The 18,223-nt window shown below is 42.9% G+C and overlaps 1 protein-coding gene across 11 annotated transcripts in view; it reads right to left on the minus strand.

The window, feature by feature from the left end:
* Positions 1–18,223, minus strand: part of TCF12 (transcription factor 12) — a 322,968-nt gene that overhangs the window by 197,556 nt on the left and 107,189 nt on the right. For 6 of the 11 annotated variants that reach the window (XM_050967948.1, XM_050967950.1, XM_050967951.1 and 3 more), the window contains exon 4: positions 14,831–14,904. In XM_050967948.1, the coding sequence (XP_050823905.1) occupies positions 14,831–14,904 (74 nt within the window). Of the gene's footprint in view, positions 1–9,230; positions 9,300–14,830; positions 14,905–18,223 lie in introns of all 11 variants that reach the window. The other 5 variants (XM_050967941.1, XM_050967940.1, XM_050967943.1 and 2 more) reach the window with 1 other exon arrangement.

The following is an 18,223-nucleotide window of genomic DNA, read 5'->3' on the forward strand; positions in this document are numbered from 1 at the left end:
TGAATTTAGCAGCATCACCTCGACTTAAGCCCTTTTTTTCGACTTAAAGGGCTCTTTAAATCAATTTCTTTACTCCAGCTCCGACGAAGGGATTAGCACTGAAATTGGCTTTGCCAGGCTGAATTTGGGGTAGTGTGGATGTAATTCGACAGTACTGGCCTCCGGGAGCTATCCCAGAGTGCTCCATTGTGACCGCTCTGGACAGCGCTCTCAACTCAGATGCACTGACCAGGTAGACAGGAAAAGGCCTGCAAACTTTTTAATCTCATTTCCTGTTTGGCCAGCGTGGCAAGGTGCAGGTGAGTGCAGATCTCATCAGCACAGGTAACCATGATGGAGTCCCAGGATGACAAAAGAGCTCCAGCATGGACTGAACGGGAGGTACGGTATCTGCTCGCCATATGGGAAGACAAATCCATGCTAGCTGAACTCTGTTCCAGTAAACGAAATGCCAAAACATTACAAAAAGTCTCAAAGGGCATGAAGGACAGACGCCATAACAGGAACGCACAGTAGTACCGCATGAAAATTAAGGAGCTACGGCAAGTCTACCACAAAACCAGAGAGACAAACAGAAGGTTCAGGGCAAAGCCACAGACATGCTGCTTCTACGCTGAGCTGCATGCCATGCTAGGGGGTATAGCCAACAGTACCCCAACCCTGTGCTTTGACGCTGTCAATGGAGAATCACACAGCAAGGAAGCGGATTTTGGGGATGATGAAGATGATGATGAACAGACTGAAGATAGCTCACAGCAAGGAAGCGGAGAAACCAGTTTCCCCAACAGCCAAGATATGTTTCTCACCCTGGACCTGGAGCCAGTACCCCCTGAACCCACCCAAGGCGGGCTCACGGACCCCGTAAGCGGAGAAGGGCCCTCTGGTGAGTGTACCTTTGTAAATATTACACATGGTTTAAAGGCAAGCGTGTTTAATGATAAATCTGCCCTGGCATTCAGGGCCAGTACAGCTACTGCAAAAGTCTGTTAACGTATGGGGATGGAGCGGAAATTCCGGTGTTTGCTGGCATTCAGGCAACATCCATTTCTTATCTCTCTCTGTGTTATCCTCAGGAGAGTGATATCATTCATGGTCACCTGGTTGAAATAGGATGCTTTTATTAAGGGGACATTCAGAGGTGCCCGTTCCTGCTGGGCTGTTTGCCTGTGGCTGAACAGAAATGTTCCCCGCTGTTAGCCACATGGTGGGGGGATGGGTGAAGTGATCATCTCAGAGAATAGCATGGTGAGGGACGTTATTTGGGTTTGTGCTGCCCGCTAACCTGCAAACTGCAACCCCTCCTTTTAAATTGCAAACTCATTTTAAATGGCCAACCCAACAGCCGCTTGGTATGGAAAATGAGGGCGCTGCTGTTTGAAACCATTCCCACATGTTATGAAAGTTAAAGAAACCAAAAGACTGTGGCTTACCATGGCTGCCTGCAAGCCAAATTCCGTTGCCTGGCACTGCGTGAGTGATCTCTCACGCCACACCAGCAGGCCCTCAATTTAAGAGGCAAAATGCTACCTTATAAGGAAAGTACATGTGCTGTGTAATGTGAACAGCAAGGCTTAATGGGAAAGAGTGATCCTATTGTTCTCTAAAATGTGTCTTTTTCACCACCAAGCTCCCTTTTCCCCCAGCAGCTGCAAACATTTCTCCTTCACAGAGGCTAGCGAAAATTAGAAGGCAGAAAAAACGCACTCGGGATGAGATGTTCTCAGAGCTACTGCTGTCCTCCCAGACTGACAGAGCACACCAGAATGCAGGGAGGCAGACGATGTCAAGAGTGCAGGAAAGCACAGCAGGAACACGAGGAGAGCTGGCAGGCTGAAGAGGATAGGTGACAGAAGGCAAGAGTCAATGCACCAACTGCTGGAGCATCAAACTGATATGCTCCAGCGTATGGCTGAGCTGCAGGAAAGGCAGCAGGAGCACAGACAGCTGCTACAGCTCCTGTGTAACGAACCGCCCTTCTCCCGAAGTTCCATAGCCTCCTCACCCAGACGCCCACGAACATGGGGGGGGCCCCCTCTGGCCCCCCAGCTACTCCGCCCCAGAGGATTGCCCAAGCAACAGAAGGCTGGCCTTCAATAAGTTTTAAAGTTTTTAAGTTTAAGTTTTACAGTGCGGTGTGGCGTTGTGCTTCCCTCCTTTCCCACCTCATCCTGCACTTCCCTCCGCCCTCACCCGTCCCGGGCTACCTTGGCAGTTATCCTCCTATGTGTGTGAAGAATTAATAAAGAATGCATGAATGTGAAGCAACAAAGACTTCATTGCCTCTGCAAGCGGTGATTGAAGGGGGGGGAGGAGAGGGTGATCAGCTTACAGAGAGGTAGAGAGAACCAAGTGGGAGGGGGGCATGTCAATCACGGAGAAACAAACCCAGCTTTCACACCATACCCTGGCCAGTCATGAAACTCGTTTTCAAAGCTTCTCTGATGCACAGCACGTCCTGCTGTGCTCTTCTAACCGCCTTGGTGTCTGGCTGCACGTAATCAGTGGCCAGGTGATTTGTCTCAATGTCCCACCACGCCATAAACGTCTCCCACTTACTCTGACAGATATTGTGGAGTGCACAGCAAGCAGTAATAACAATGGGAATACTGGTTTCGCTGAGGTCTATCCAAGTAAGTAAACTCCGCCAGGGCACTTTTAAATGTCCAAATGCACATTCTACCACCATTCTGCACTTGCTCAGCCTATAGTTGAACAGCTCCTGACTACTGTCCAGGCTGCCCGTGTATGGCTTCATGAGCCACGGCATTAAGGGGTAGGCTGGGTCCCCAAGGATAACTATAGGCATTTCAACATGCCCAACGGTTATTTTCTGGTCTGGGAAGAAAGTCCCTTCCTGCAGCTTTTGAAACAGACCAGAGTTCCTGAAGACACGAGCGTCATGTGCCTTTCCCCACCATCCCACGTTGATGTTGGTGAAACCTCCCTTGTGATCCACCAGTGCTTGCAGCAGCATTGAAAAGTACCCCTTTCGGTTTACGTACTCGCTGCCTTGATGCTCCGGTGCCAAGATAGGGATATGGGCTCCGTCTACGGCCCCACCACAGTTAGGGAATCCCATTGCAGCAAAGCCATCCACTGTGACCTGCACATTTCCCAGAGTCAGTACCCTTAATATCAGCAGATCTTTGATTGCACTGGCTACTTGGATCACAGCAGCACCCACAGTAGATCTGCCCACTCCAAATTGATGCCTGACTGACCGGTAGCTTTCTGCGTTGCAAGCTTCCATAGGACTATTGCCATTCGCTTCTCAACTGTGAGGGCTGCTCTCATCTCGGTATTCTGGCGCTTCAGGGCAGGGGAAAGCAAGTCATAAAGTTCCATGAAAGTGCCCTGACGCATGTGAAAGTTTTGCAGCCACTGGGAATCTTCCCAGACCTGCAACACTATGCGGTCCCACCCGTCTGTGCTTGTTTCCTGGGCCCACAATCGGCGTTCCATAGCATGAACCTGCCCCATTAACACCAGGATATACACATTGCCAGGGCCCGAACTTTGCGAGAAGTCTATATCCATGTATCTGTCCTCATCAGACTTGTCAGCACGCTGCCATTGCCTCCTCACCTGGTTTTGCTTTGGCAGGTTCTGGTTCTGCATATACTCCAGGATACTGTGTGTGGCGTTTACAGTGCTCATAATTGCCACAATGATCTCAGCAGGCTCCATGATCCCAGTGCTATGGTGTCTGGGCTGAAAAATGGCACGAAACAATTGTCTGTTCTGATAGAGGGAGGGGCGACTGACGACATGGCTTACAGGGGATTACAGTCCACAAAGGCAGTGGCTTTGCATCAAGGAGAAACACAAACAACTGTCATACAGAACGGCCCCCTCAAGGATTGAACTCAAAACCCTGGGTTTAGCAGGCCATTGATTTCATGGAGGGCGAGAGGAAGCAAAGGAAGCAAAGCAAAGGATTATCCGGCCTTCTGACTACTACCCCATGCTACTCATCCATGTGGGCACAAATGATACTGTGAGGTGTGACACTGAGCAGATCAAGAGTGACTACAGGGCTCTGGGAGTACGGGTTAAGGAGTTTGGAGCGCAGGTGGTATTCTCTTCGATTCTTCCTGTCGAAAGGTAGGGGCCTGGGCAGAGACAGATGCATCGTGGAGGTGAATGCCTGGCTGCGAAGATGGTGTCGCCAGGAGGGCTTTGGCTTCCTCGACCACGGGATGCTATTCGAAGAAGGACTGCTAGGAACAGATGGCATTCACCTTTCGAAGAGGGGAAAGGCCTTACTTGCGCACACACTGGCTAACCTACTAAGGAGGGCTTTAAACTAGGTTCGACGGGGACAGGTGAGAAAAGCCCACAGGTAAGTGGGGAACAAGACCTGGGAAATGGGTTGGAAACAGGAGGGAGCACAGGCTATAATGGCAGAGAGAAAGGAGGGTCAGGGCTAAGCTGGGAGGCAAGATCAAACCAGTGTCTTAGATGCCTATATACAAATGCAAGAAGTATGGGTAATAAGCAGGAAGAACTGGAAGTGCTAATAAATAAATACAACTATGACATTGTTGGCATTACTGAAACTTGGTGGGATAATACACACGACTGGAATGTTGGTGTGGATGGGTATAGTTTGCTCAGGAAGGATAGACAGGGGAAAAAGGGAGGAGGTGTTGCCTTATATATTAAAAATGTACACACTTGGACTGAGGTAGAGATGGACATAGGAGATGGGAGTGTTGAGAGTCTCTGGGTTAGGCTAAAAGGGGTAAAAAACACGGGTGATGTCGTGCTGGGAGTCTACTACAGGCCACCTAATCAGGTGGAAGAGGTGGATGAGGCTTTTTTCAAACAACAAAATCATCCAAAGCCCAAGATTTGGTGGTGATGGGGGACTTCAACTATCCAGATATATGTTGGGAAAATAACACCGCGAGGGACAGACTATCCAATAAGTTCCTGGACTGCATTGCAGACAACTTTTTATTTCAGAAAGTTGAAAAAGCTACTAGGGGGGAAGCTGTTCTAGACTTGATTTTAACAAATAGGGAAGAATTCGTTGAGAATTTGAAAGTAGAAGGAAGCTTGGGTGAAAGTGATCATGAAATAACAGAGTTTGCAATTCTAAGGAAGGGTAGAAGGGAGTACAGCAAAATAGAGACAATGGATTTCAGGAAGGCGGATTTTCGTAAACTCAGAGAGCTGATAGGTAAGGTCCCATGGGAATCAAGACTGAGGGGAAAAACAACTGAGGAGAGTTGGCAGTCTTTCACAGGGACACTATTAAGGGCCCAAAAGCAAGCTATTCCGATGGTTAGGAAAGATAGAAAATGTGGCAAAAGATCACCTTGGCTTAACCATGAGATCTTGCGTGACCTACAAAATAAAAAGGCGTCATATAAAAAATGGAAACTAGGTCAGATTACAAAGGACGAATATAGGCAAATAACACAGGAATGCAGAGGCAAGATTAGAAAGGCAAAGGCACAAAATGAGCTCAAACTAGCTATGGGAATAAAGGGAAACAAGAAGACTTTTTATCAATACATTAGAAGCAAGAGGAAGACCAAGGACAGGGTAGGCCCACTGCTCAGTGAGGAGGGGGAAACAGTAACGGGAGACTTGGAAATGGCAGAGATGCTTAATGACTTCTTTGTTTCGGTCTTCACTGAGAAGTCTGCCGGAATGTCTAATATAGTGAATGCTTACGGGAAGAGGGTAGGTTTAGAAGATAAAATAAAAAAAGAGCAAGTAAAAAATCACTTAGAAAAAAGTTAGATGCCTGCAAGTCACCAGGGCCTGATGAAATGCATCCTAGAATACTCAAGGAGTTAATAGAGGAGGTATCTGAGCGTCTAGCTATTATCTTTGGGAAATCATGGGAGGCGGGGGAGATTCCAGAAGACTGGAAAAGGGCAAATATAGTGCCCATCTATAAAAAGGGAAATAAAAACAACCCAGGAAACTACAGACCAGTTAGTTTAACTTCTGTGCCAGGGAATATAATGGAGCAGATAATTAAAGAAATCATCTGCAAACACTTGGAAGGTGGTAAGGTGATAGGGAATAGCCAGCATGGATTTGTAAAGAACAAATCGTGTCAAACTAATCTGATAGCATTCTTTGATAGGATAACAAGCCTTGTGGATAAGGGAGAAGCGGTGGATGGGATATACCTAGACTTTAGTAAGGCATTTGATACGGTCTCACATGATATTCTTATAGATAAACTAGGAAAGTACAATTTAGATGGGGCTACTATAAGGTGGGTGCATAACTGGCTGGATAACCGTACTCAGAGAATAGTTATTAATGGCTCCCAATCCTGCTGGAAAGGTATAACAAGTGGGGTTCCGCAGGGGTCTGTTTTGGGACCGGTTCTGTTCAATATCTTCATCAACGATTTAGATGTTGGCATAGAAAGTACACTTATTAAGTTTGCGGACGATACCAAACTGGGAGGGATTGCAACTGCTTTGGAGGACAGGGTCAAAATTCAAAATAATCTGGACAAATTGGAGAAATGGTCTGAGGTAAACAGGATGAAGTTCAATAAAGATAAATGCAAAGTGCTCCACTTAGGAAGGAACAATCAGTTTCACACACACAGAATGGGAGGAGACTGTCTAGGAAGGAGTATGGCAGAAAGAGATCTAGGGGTCATACTGGACCACAAGCTTAATATGAGTCAACAGTGTGATACTGTTGCAAAAAAAGCAAATGTGATTCTGGGATGCATTAACAGGTGTGTTGTAAACAAGACACGAGAAGTCATTCTTCTGCTTTACTCTGCGCTGGTTAGGCCTCAACTGGAGTATTGTGTCCAGTTCTGGGCACCGCATTTCAAGAAAGGTGTGGAGAAACTGGAGAGGGTCCAGAGAAGAGCAATGAGAATGATTAAAGGTCTTGAGAACATGACCTATGAAGGAAGGCTGAAGGAATTGGGTTTGTTTAGTTTGGAAAAGAGAAGACTGAGAGGGGACATGATAGCAGTTTTCAGGTATCTAAAAGGGTGTCATTAGGAGGAGGGAGGAAAACTTGTTCACCTTAGCCTCCAATGATAGAACAAGAAGCAATGGGCTTAAACTGCAGCAAGGGAGATTTAGGTTGGACATTAGGAAAAAGTTCCTAACTGTCAGGGTAGTTAAACACTGGAATAGATTGCCTAGGGAAGTTGTGGAATCTCCATCTCTGGAGATATTTAAGAGTAGGTTAGATAAATGTCTATTAGGGATGGTCTAGACAGTATTTGGTCCTGCCATGAGGGCAGGGGACTGGACTCGATGACCTCTCGAGGTCCCTTCCAGTCCTAGAATCTGTAAGTCTATGAGTCTATGAATACAAAACAAATCGGGTCTATTTCTTATTTTGATTCACTCCATCTATCTTTTTACATCTTTAGGGTGGCAGCAGACGGTGCAGTTTGACTGCTAGCCATTGTCAGCTCCTGAATTCTCAGCAGAAGATGCTGCATTATGACTGCTAGCCATCGTCAGCTCCTGGGTGCTCGGCAGGAGTCTACCCAGGTGCCCGTGACTGACCTCACCAAGGTCGGTTAAAAGAGCACCCAGGAATATGACGACGACAGCTACCAGTCATAACGCACCGTCTGCTGCCAAAAGGCAAGAAGCTGCTGCTGTGTAGCAATGCAGTCCCACATCTGCCAGCACCCAGGAGAGTTACGGTGACTGTCAGCTGTGCAGGTTCCATGCTTGCTGTGGTATGGCATCTGCATAGATAACCCAGAAAAAAAGGCACGAAACCATTGTCTGCCGTTGCTTTCACAGAGGGAGGGAGGGAGAGAGAGAGGGGCCTGACGACATTTACCCAGAACTTCCCGCGACACTGTTTTTGCCCCATCAGACATTGGAATCTGAACCCAGAATCCCAATGGGCAGCGAAGACTGCCAGAACTGTGGGATAGCTACTCACAGCTACCCACAGTGCAACGCTCTGGAAGTCGACACTAGCTTCGGTACTGTGCACGCAGTCCGCCAACTCAATGCACTTAGAACATTTTTTGCAGGAACACACAAATTCGCCTGTATAAAAATGATTTTTTAAAAAACAAATGCTATAAATTCGACCTAATTTCATAGTGTAGACATACCCTAAAGGTGTTTAGCAAGACTTTCAAAGAGCATCCTTACATCCTTCTATAACAGATGTCCATGAGGCTGCTACAGTGCTAATGCAAAGGGTCATGAATCCAAGTGGACAAAGAAAAACCATCGTTAGCTGTATGTTACTCTTTAAGGGAGGACCCTATGTATGCTAATCAGCATTGGGGCAGCTATCCAACGTCCAAACATCGCTATACTTGTCCCTTTTCGTATGACCTAAAATTCACAGGAAAGCACGTAATCACAACAGGAAGAAAGGTGGACACAGCATAGTAAATATGACTTCAGTCTCATCAGCTGAAAGACAGGGCAGGTTTCAAGGTTTTGCAGAGTTCCACTGGACCCACTAATTCCCATTTCTGATCCATTCCTGTAAAAGAGAAAGTCTTCATGCCCAAACCAACCATTTCTGATGATTTTTCCAGTAAGTATTTACAATGAAAACCCCAGTTTATCATTGTCTTCAGATAGGGAGCAATCTAAACTGGTGGCCACAGTTCATTGTGTCAGATTTATGGGTGTCAAGGTACAGGATTTCATATAAACATTCACAGGTCCAACACCTTGTCATTTTAAGCACCTGTTTGAATGAGAAATTTACATCTGACAGGACTGACAATCATGCACACAGTGTAGTTAGTACACAAAAGTTGCCTATCTTGATTTGTGCCTCTTTCTGCATAGAGATCTGAGATTATCACAATAATACTCTACAGAATGCCATGTAGAAAAGTGCTCCCTAATTTACTTTGATAGGATGGTAGTCAACGTTCCAAGAAAGCCTCACAAATGTAAGCTAAGTGATGGGACGTGAAATACGTGTAATGAAGTGGCTGTCAAACATGTTTTCAAGCTTCTTTGTTAAGGTTTACAGCTAAATATGTAGGCTGGGCTTTTCTAAGGAGCCTAAGGGAGTTAAGACTCTGACTCCCACTGAATTTCATTTCATTTTCAATGGGAGTTGGGTTCCTAAATTCTCTAGGCACTTTTAAAAAATCCCAGCCATATTCTGTCACTGATTTAGAGTCAAACAGTTAAGTCAACATAGTCTGTCTTTTAAAGGAGAACTCCTGCATTAGGCTACAAGCAGATAAATCACACACTCAAATTAGAAACAAAATTAAGCAGTACCTCTTGAGGTTTCAACTTTTCTATGGCTGTGGAGATGTCTGAGCTTTTTCCATGGAGGCTGCCATTTTCCTGTAAACAGGCAAGTAGTAAGAACAATTAGGACAAGACTGAACATTCTGTATTGAAATCAATGGGAAGAGCACTGGACTCTGAAGTCTTATGTTAGGTAACTTTCAATATATAAAATAGCGACAGGTGAGTTTAGTTCTGCTTTCTTTTAAATTTGTATTATTTCTTTAGCTTATCACCAGACAAGATCTAGGAACCTCTGAGAAAAGCAAATAACCTGTACCTTTATGTCTGCTCTCTAAAAAACAGTTTGATCTTCATTCCCATAACCTAGATCAGCACACTCAGACCAAGTTTTCCTCACATCCTGGAGGCCGAGTTGTCGTCTTATCTTGTTAGCGTATGGAGAGGAAGTCATGTTATCCTCATGTGCAATTCTTGGACATCAACCAATTGCAAAACAGAGACTCACAAGCTGAAACAAAACCTTAAATACAAACAAAAGCAAAAAACAAAACCACCACCCACCACCAACCATATACACAAGATATAGACACAAATTTATAAATAAATATATCCTATCAGTTTTCTTTAAACTTGCTCTGTTAAGTCCCTGCTTTCCCATTGATTTCAATTCAGAATGGAGTTTCTCCCTGTTCTATTTTTGCAGAAACATGTGGCCACCATGGAATAAGTTCTACATATATATTTATTAGCCATTATAGCACTGTTTAATAGACAGTTTCTAAAAGTTTTTGATTTTTTGAGAAAACAACACTAGTTTTCCTTTAATATAAATAAAGACTTTATTTACAAAATAGATAGATATATTTAGCAGACAACATGACCAGCCACACCTCATATAACATTTCACACAAAGATATACAGAAAACTTATCCCCCTTAAATATTTTCTTACATGCAATGAAATAATGGACATAATGGACCAAACTGCATTCATTACACCTTTTGAACTTTCTAAAGAACTAATCTGGGTACCTAATTAGCAGCATAAACCAAGGTAGACATCTGATGTGCATAAGATTTGCCCTGCCTCTGTGGGGCAAATCTTCCTTAATATTCTGCAACTGCAGAGGACCCTGCCTGCCACACAACCAATGAGATTCTGATGCACATGGTTCTGGATGCTGAAAGTCTGCAAAGGGACAATTCCTGGGGCTCCTTCCGAGGCCACCGCATGGTGCTGTGGGGAGAATATCAAACTACTGATCCACTGGTCATTATACTTGAAGGGCTGCAGCACTAACATTGCAGAAGCAGCCAAGGAGCCATAGCTACACAGGGTGCCTCCATAAGAACTTTTATGGACAGCCATAGAGTCAGGTTGTATGTTGGATAATGGATTAGTTCTATGTTTATTAAATTACTTTCTAAAAATTATGCATAAATCTGTTCAGAAACAGAAAGATCTGTTCAGAAGTTCTCATTTTATGCTTTATTCTCTTAGAGCTGGATCCTGCTGTCCTTATTCTGGCAAAACTCTCAACTGAAGTTAAGGAAATTTTGCCTCAAAGGCTGCAGATCCTTAAACACTACAAGAAAGAAAACAATTTTAGAGAGAAAACACACAAAAGATTATATCCTGTGGGGCTCACTATAATTTCTTATGCTACTTCATTTCCAGTTGAATACAGTTCTTTAGAGAATGTATAGAAAAGAGAAATTTTTTTTAGTCTTAATTTTTTATAGGCTTGGCAGAATTTGATTTTCATTTTTGTATATTTTTGATAGATACCAATTTTTTATAAGTTTTTTTTTGGATTTGTATCTACTTAAATTTTCACAGTGGTGTGAAATTATGGGGCTTAGGGGTCATACAATTACTTAATGACAATAAATGTCGAGATTCAAAAAGTTAAACTTTATGAACGATTAAATCACAAATCACATGTCAAACTATACAAAGTAAAAATCCTTAGATCAACAACTCATACCAGTTTCTACCAGTCCATTTGTAACAAGCCTAATTCAAAAGTTTAAACCACTGGATTTTGACTTCAATAAGTCCTCAACGCAAATTTTTCTTACTTTGCCTATCTATAAATTCTGATCATCATCAATGGAAATGTTTTCATTAGTTTGTATGTATACAATGAAATCAACATTTATCAACATTTACAGATAAAAATCCAATCCTTCCAAGCCTAATTAAACCACATAAGCCTGTCCTACAAGACTGAATATGTAAGCATTTATGTTCACAAATTATGCTAAAATGAATCACTGAAATTACCATACATGTCAGAGTTCTCTACAATTTAAAGCCTGTTTTGATCGAAGCAGTGTATTTAATAAGTTTGGAGTGAATATAATTTACACCATATTGACCTTCAGGTATGAACACACTTAGAAACAACTGGTACATGCAATTCTAGTTTATTCACCCAAAATTCACCCAAGATTTGAATGAGCACACACGCAACCCAGATTTTTCTTTTTCCAATATGTTCATGGTGTTACTTAACAAATCCACAATGATATATCAAATTATTGGCACAGGAAAATATGAAGTATTTACCAGTATGAGAGGAACAGTAGAATAAGGATTTAAGACCAAATTCTGCCACCTTTACCCAGGCTCAATATTATCTTTGAATAGGCAAAATGATTTCAGTGAGAACCCTCCCATGGTAAAGCACTATTCAACGTGACTAAGAATGTAGAATTTGACGTAAGTCAATGGAGGGAGCAGGGGGTATTATCCTACTATTCTAAATCAAAGGTTACTGTTGGTTGGCAATTTGTTTACCAATATTTAGCCTCTAACTCCCCACCCCCATTTTTCTTAAGATTTTCCATACACTCCAGCCAGGCTTACATTCATGGTTCTTTCATAGCCTTCAGAGCAACAAAAGAATTAATGTCTTGTCCTCCGTCTAGCTTCAGGCATACCATGACATCATCAACATCTCTACTTTCCAATTTTGGTGTGTAACTCGTGCACTCACAGTTTTGCCAAGGTATAATGGTTTTAATTACATCTCTACCCCGATATAACGTGATCCGATAAAACACGAATTCGGATATAACATGGTAAAGCAGTGCTCCGGAATGATGGGGCTGCGCGCTCCGGCAGGTCAAAGCAAGTTCTATATAATGCGGTTTCACCTATAACACGGTAAGACATTTTGCCTCCCAAGGACAGCGTTGTATCGGGGTAGAGGTGTATCTGCTTCATCTCTAACCTCTAAAAACAAATTTCCAACTTCATATTACTGGAGTAACAAGAATCCATATAAATGTGACCCTACAAATACACATACAGGCGATCAATGTAGGACAGAACTTAGGAAGCATAAGATCAAATCCCAGTGGGGTAATTCAGCTTTTCAATGATTAATATCCATATACAAGTTTCTCATCCATAATTATCAATGTGTTCAAGACATTAAGAACAAAAATATCAACACAGGACTATGCATGTAATGCCATTTCAAATGTAGAAATGACTGTAAGGTCTACTAAACAAAGAGCTGGACTTCATGCCTTAAGTTACAACTATTTAAATATTGCCATACAAACATTTCCAACATGTTGTACAATTTCCAAATTGCAGAAATGAGGTGGAAATTTTAACATGTTAAGTACTATGTAAAACTACTTAAGACTTTGCCCTGGTCTATGCTACAGACAGGGGTGGCTCTAGGTATTTTGCCACCCCAAGCACAGCAGGCAGGTTGCCTTCGGCAGCTTGCCTGCGGGAGGTCCCTGGTCCCGCGGATTCGGCGGCACGCCAGTGGGAGGTCCGTCGAAGCCGCGGGACCAGCGGACCCTCCACAGGCATGCCGCCAAAGGCAACCTGCCTGCTGCTCTCGCAGCAACTGGCAGAGCGCCCCCCGTGGCTTGCCACCCCAGGCACGCGCTTGGCGTGCTGGTGCCTGGAGCCGCCCCTGGTTACGGAACAAGGCAGTTTACATCAACCTAACTCTGTAAGCATCTACACTAAATGTTGCTCCCACCAATGTAACTCGTCCTTTACCTCAAGTTAATAACTCCACCTCCACAAGGGGCACAGCACACAGATCAACATAGTTATGTTGACACAGCGTCAGTTGTAGACACTGCACTGCTTACATCAACTGTTGCTCAATTCAGAACCCATCCCACAATGCCTCACACTGACAGTTCAATCAATGCAAGCGCTACTACTAAAGATGTGCAACACCGACATCAGGAACATAGCGTGGATGTGCAGAAGCAATTGAATTACTGTGGTGGCTGCACCTTGACATAACTTTTGTAGGGTAGATACATCCTTTGTGAAGGCAAGTCAGTTGTTTTCCCTCACTATATAAATCTGAGATCAGTTTTTTTCTGCCTGCAATTTGCAAAAGGAATGCTACAAGTCTCTCCATTTTATTTTTAAAGTATCATTTCTTTACTTGAGACATACCTGGTCTCGTACTCTGAGCACATGACTGGAAGCTAGAGTTCTAATCCTGCCTCCAGCACCAATTTCATCTGTAAATCTGACTTGTATCTTAAGATCACCCAGAAACTTCACCTGGGGCAAAATGCAACTGTTCACTTGCAAAGCAGTTTCTCTTGTACAGAAAATGTTACATCTGTGTTCCCGGAACTGCACCTAGTTCCATTCCAGGTGAAATCTGGGATGCTGTTTTTAACTTTACACACTAAAACGTGTTGGTAATCTCAGAGCCTATCCCTCTCTCTTCGTGATCCCAAATCAACAGAGACCAGGGTAAGGCACAAGAGCTAACAGACCTCTGGTTTAAATGTAAAGGGACTAAGGAAGAGTGTCTACACAGTTGAGGACTCTACTCTAGCGGGGAGTAGGGAGCCCAGGCAGCATTGGTACTCCTGGTGGGGAGTGGGGAACTGGGAAGGCGCACCCCAACTTGGAGGGGGAAGCCCAGGCAGCAACCCAACTGGGAACGGGGACCCCAGGCAGCAGCCCAGCTGGGAGCAGGGAGACAGGATCCTGGGGGAAGCCTGGCTCCGAGCAAGGAGCCAGCAGCCCAGGGGGAAGAGGGGCTCTAGCAGGAACCCTCCACCCATCCCAGGGTGACAGCCCAAGCCGCGAGCAGCTTTCTTGTCAATTTTGTGGCTCCGTCATGGAGCCATGAAATTTACAAGAACAGTAGTCAACCGCAAATATAAGTAACCTGCAGTGTCTATTCTACATGGACTCTGCATCGCAATAACTACACCAACATAAGCCCCATTCCTCTCTTGGAGGTGGGATGATGATGTTGGTGTAGTAGGGCACTTATGTCGGCAGGAGCAAGGCTGTAGCATGTATACTGCCATAGTTAGGTCGACATAAGCCACCTTACATCAACCCAATACTTTGGTGTACACCAGGCCTACAAAACACTTTGAAAATGAAACACATTATTTATTTCTGTACTGTAGAGCACTATACAAGTACCATCTAATACTATTAGTGTTATGTGTGAAGTCACCAAAACATATCACCACAAGATTCTAATATAAATGTTTGAAGGGATATATCCCTCGCAAATACTGCCACATCAGATGTTCTTGCTCAATAATGCCACCTTTTGTTGACCATTCCCAAACATCCTTGGAGTCAACTGGAAACCTTACCCTTGAAGGCTCGTATGAGGGACTTGGTTGACCACTTGATCCCCAAGATGAAGCTCCTGTTCGTTCATCCATACCTAACAACAAAAATAAAAAATCATGTGTATCATAAAACGCTAAGATGGAAAGGTAGTGTAATATTCTCTTGTGCAATAGCTTGTATCATTCTTCTACATGTAGCCTAAAATAGAATTTCTAGAAACATAACCATATTAAACTAGCAAACAACAAACTATTGCCTTGCTGTCTGATTAATAAGATAAGCTGCGAAGGAAAACCCAGATTCAAACTACTGTAGCTGGTTAAAAGTGAGTGTAAAGTACTAGATGGCCATTTGTGGGGCTTAGTACAAGTGATCCAGAGTCAACACAGAAAGGCAGCACATGACAACAGGACAAGAGGAGATCCTGACCCTGGCTGCGCCACTTAATTACTATGTGGCCCTCAACAAGTGACAATACATTTGCCTCGATTTTTCCCAGTTCGTAAAACAGGGATAATACCTACCACACAAAGGTGTTGAGAGGTTAGTTATCTAAAGGTTTCCTGAGTGATCTGATTTAGTGAAGTGTCAAGTATTATTTACAGCTCTGGTCTCTTGTTACCTAAATAGCAGTAACTGACAATGCTATATGGAGAGAATGCTCAGCAGAGATATTCATATCCCTCAGTAGTGACATTTATGTTCAGTTAAGGAGCATCAATGTCCAGCTCCAATGGCTACAATTAAAGCAGGCTAAGATCAACTTGTGAAAGGGCCCTTAAAACTCCAACTGGAATATGGAGGATCTTCCTGAGGGGAAAAAAAATGGCTAAATGGACAGATTCACTTAAACATACAAACAAAATTCTTAACTGTTTGATTACGGTATTATTTTTAAGGTCACCTGCTCCTTGTTCTCATACTTCATTTGTGTATTGCAGAGATGGCAAATTTCTACCTTAACTCAGGTTCTTTCACTATAAGTGAGACTATTATTTTAACATAGAAAAATTAGCAAAGTTTAAAAAAAAAAGTTAAGTGTTAAATATAGGAAAAAACCCGAATATGACAACTCTTTGGAGTCATCTCCCTTTATGCAAATCCAAGTTACCACATTCAACTAACAAAAAATAAGGAAGGGGAGGAGGAGATGGGGAGATTTAACCTATTATAGTTTTAGCTGGAAAGTAAAATATTTAACCAATATTATTTTGTGAACCCATATTAAAATTACTCCTCATACACACTTAACCATTGAAATTTAAAAAAAAAAAAAAAACAAAAAAAAAAAAACCCACTCTTAACAGCTAATAACAAAACAAACTGCAAGATTAGAAACAAAAACATTCCCAACATATGATTCCCCCCACCAGAGAAAGACAAATGGATTTTAGCAAAATTTGTTTCTTCCATTTGAAATATGAACTGCTTCAAGCAATCTGATCATGCAAAAATGATACATTTCACTATTGGAGCACCAGCATGTACCTCTAAAGCCAGCTGATAAACTGCTGCATGAAATTATTATTCCAACAGTTAATTCTGTGCACTTACCTGTACAGATGGAATTGCACAGAAGACCAAAAATTTCTATTCTATATTGCATGCCTCTCTCCATCTAAGGCCTGGTCTACACTGGGGGGGGGGGGGGCGAAGTGGGGAGGAGAACTGATTTAAGTTACACAACTTCAGCTACATAAATAATGTAGCTGAAGTTGATGTACTTAGATCTACTTACTGCAGTGTCTTCACTGGGATAAGTCGATGGCTGACGCTCCCGCTTCGACTCCACCTACGCCGGTGAATACTGGAGTCGACGGGAGAGCGCTCGGCAGTCGATTTATCACATCTAGACTAGATGCAATAAATCAATCCCAGCTGGATCGATCACTGCCAGTCGATCCAGCGCATAATGTAGACATATCCTACGCTTCAAAAATAGCAGTGCTATTTCTTTCCTCCTTCCTCCCAAACAGACCTCTCAGGTAAGATTTGATGTACAGCATATAGTTTTTTTATTACAGCACTGCAAAACCTCACTACATAAAGCACGAAGTGCATGGTTACTTCACACATACTGCTACCCAGTGCATTGAGCTCCATAACCATGAACCATTACAAACATTACAACTAGAGAACAAACATCCATATATGTTACAGTCCACATAAACTGGCCTAACTGCAAAATAAAAGCATGAGACACTAAGGAAGAAGGCACAGGATACATAACTTGAACTGTAGAGAACTAGGGGTGATACAGTGCTCTAATCATTGTTTCCCTAAAGAACGTATTGCTGCAACAATATTTTAAACTATAGCTCCTTAAAAGACAGCATGCAGAAAACATTTTATACTGAATGGTTAATTATATCACAATTCTATCAGCTAAAAAGTGTTGGATCCCCATGGTGTAGCGCAAGAAAGACCTACAGGGTGAGAAAGTGCTCTTTAGAAATGCAAAAACACTTTACAGAGCTAGCAATTTCTGTGAGTTTGCCGCATTTTGCAGCAAACAGCACTGTAGTCATTTTATTGTAATTGATCCAGGAACTGAACAAAAAGTCATGGCTGGCACTGACAAAGGCAAAAGTAATCGTTTGGCACAAATTACTCCTTTCTGCCAGGAACAATAGCTTAGTAATGCAAGTATTATTATAACAAATCTTCTAGTGCCTTGGTTTCAAAACAGAGGTAGAGTGTGAAAATAGATATTTATCAAATCTAGGATTTAGTAACATAAGAAAAATACATAATTGTCACAACAGATCAATAGATGATAATTCTATAAATATAGTCTCAAGATCTACGGACCGCCTCAGCAAACCATGTGCTTAAGTCCTTTTGACTTCAAAATTCAACTCAATGGAACTTAAGCACACCTTTAAGGACTTTGCTGAATCAGGGCATATATGAACAGGTGCTTTCATATTTTCATTCCACTACTTTTCTACTAAGATGCAACTAAACTGTTTCTTTCACAAACTGATAAAATGTTCAGAGGGGAGAAAGATGAGGTTCAAAACCCATATACAGAAGGACTTCCCAGAAAAAAGGGTATTTACCTATAACTGGAGGGTCTTTGAGATTAATGGTCCCTATCTGTATTCCACACATGGGATATGCATGCACACCATGTTCCTGTGTCTAGGACTTTTTTCAAGCAGCATTCACTGGCCTTCATGAGCTCTCCTCATAAAAGGTGGTGCAGGCCAACCCCTCTCCAGTTTCCCATTCCTTCCTGCAGTTGAAAGAATCTGTAGCAGAGGAGACAGAAGGCGGATAGTGGAATACAGATAGGGACCACACATCTTGAAAAACTTCTTGTTACTGGTAACAAGTATGAGAGAGGGAGCCATGTTAGTCTGCATATGAAGAAGGGGTTTTTTTTTTTTTACATATGAAAGCTTATGCCC

Source organism: Gopherus flavomarginatus, chromosome 9 (genome assembly GCF_025201925.1).
Source record: "Gopherus flavomarginatus isolate rGopFla2 chromosome 9, rGopFla2.mat.asm, whole genome shotgun sequence".
NCBI classification, from domain to species: Eukaryota; Metazoa; Chordata; order Testudines; family Testudinidae; genus Gopherus; species Gopherus flavomarginatus.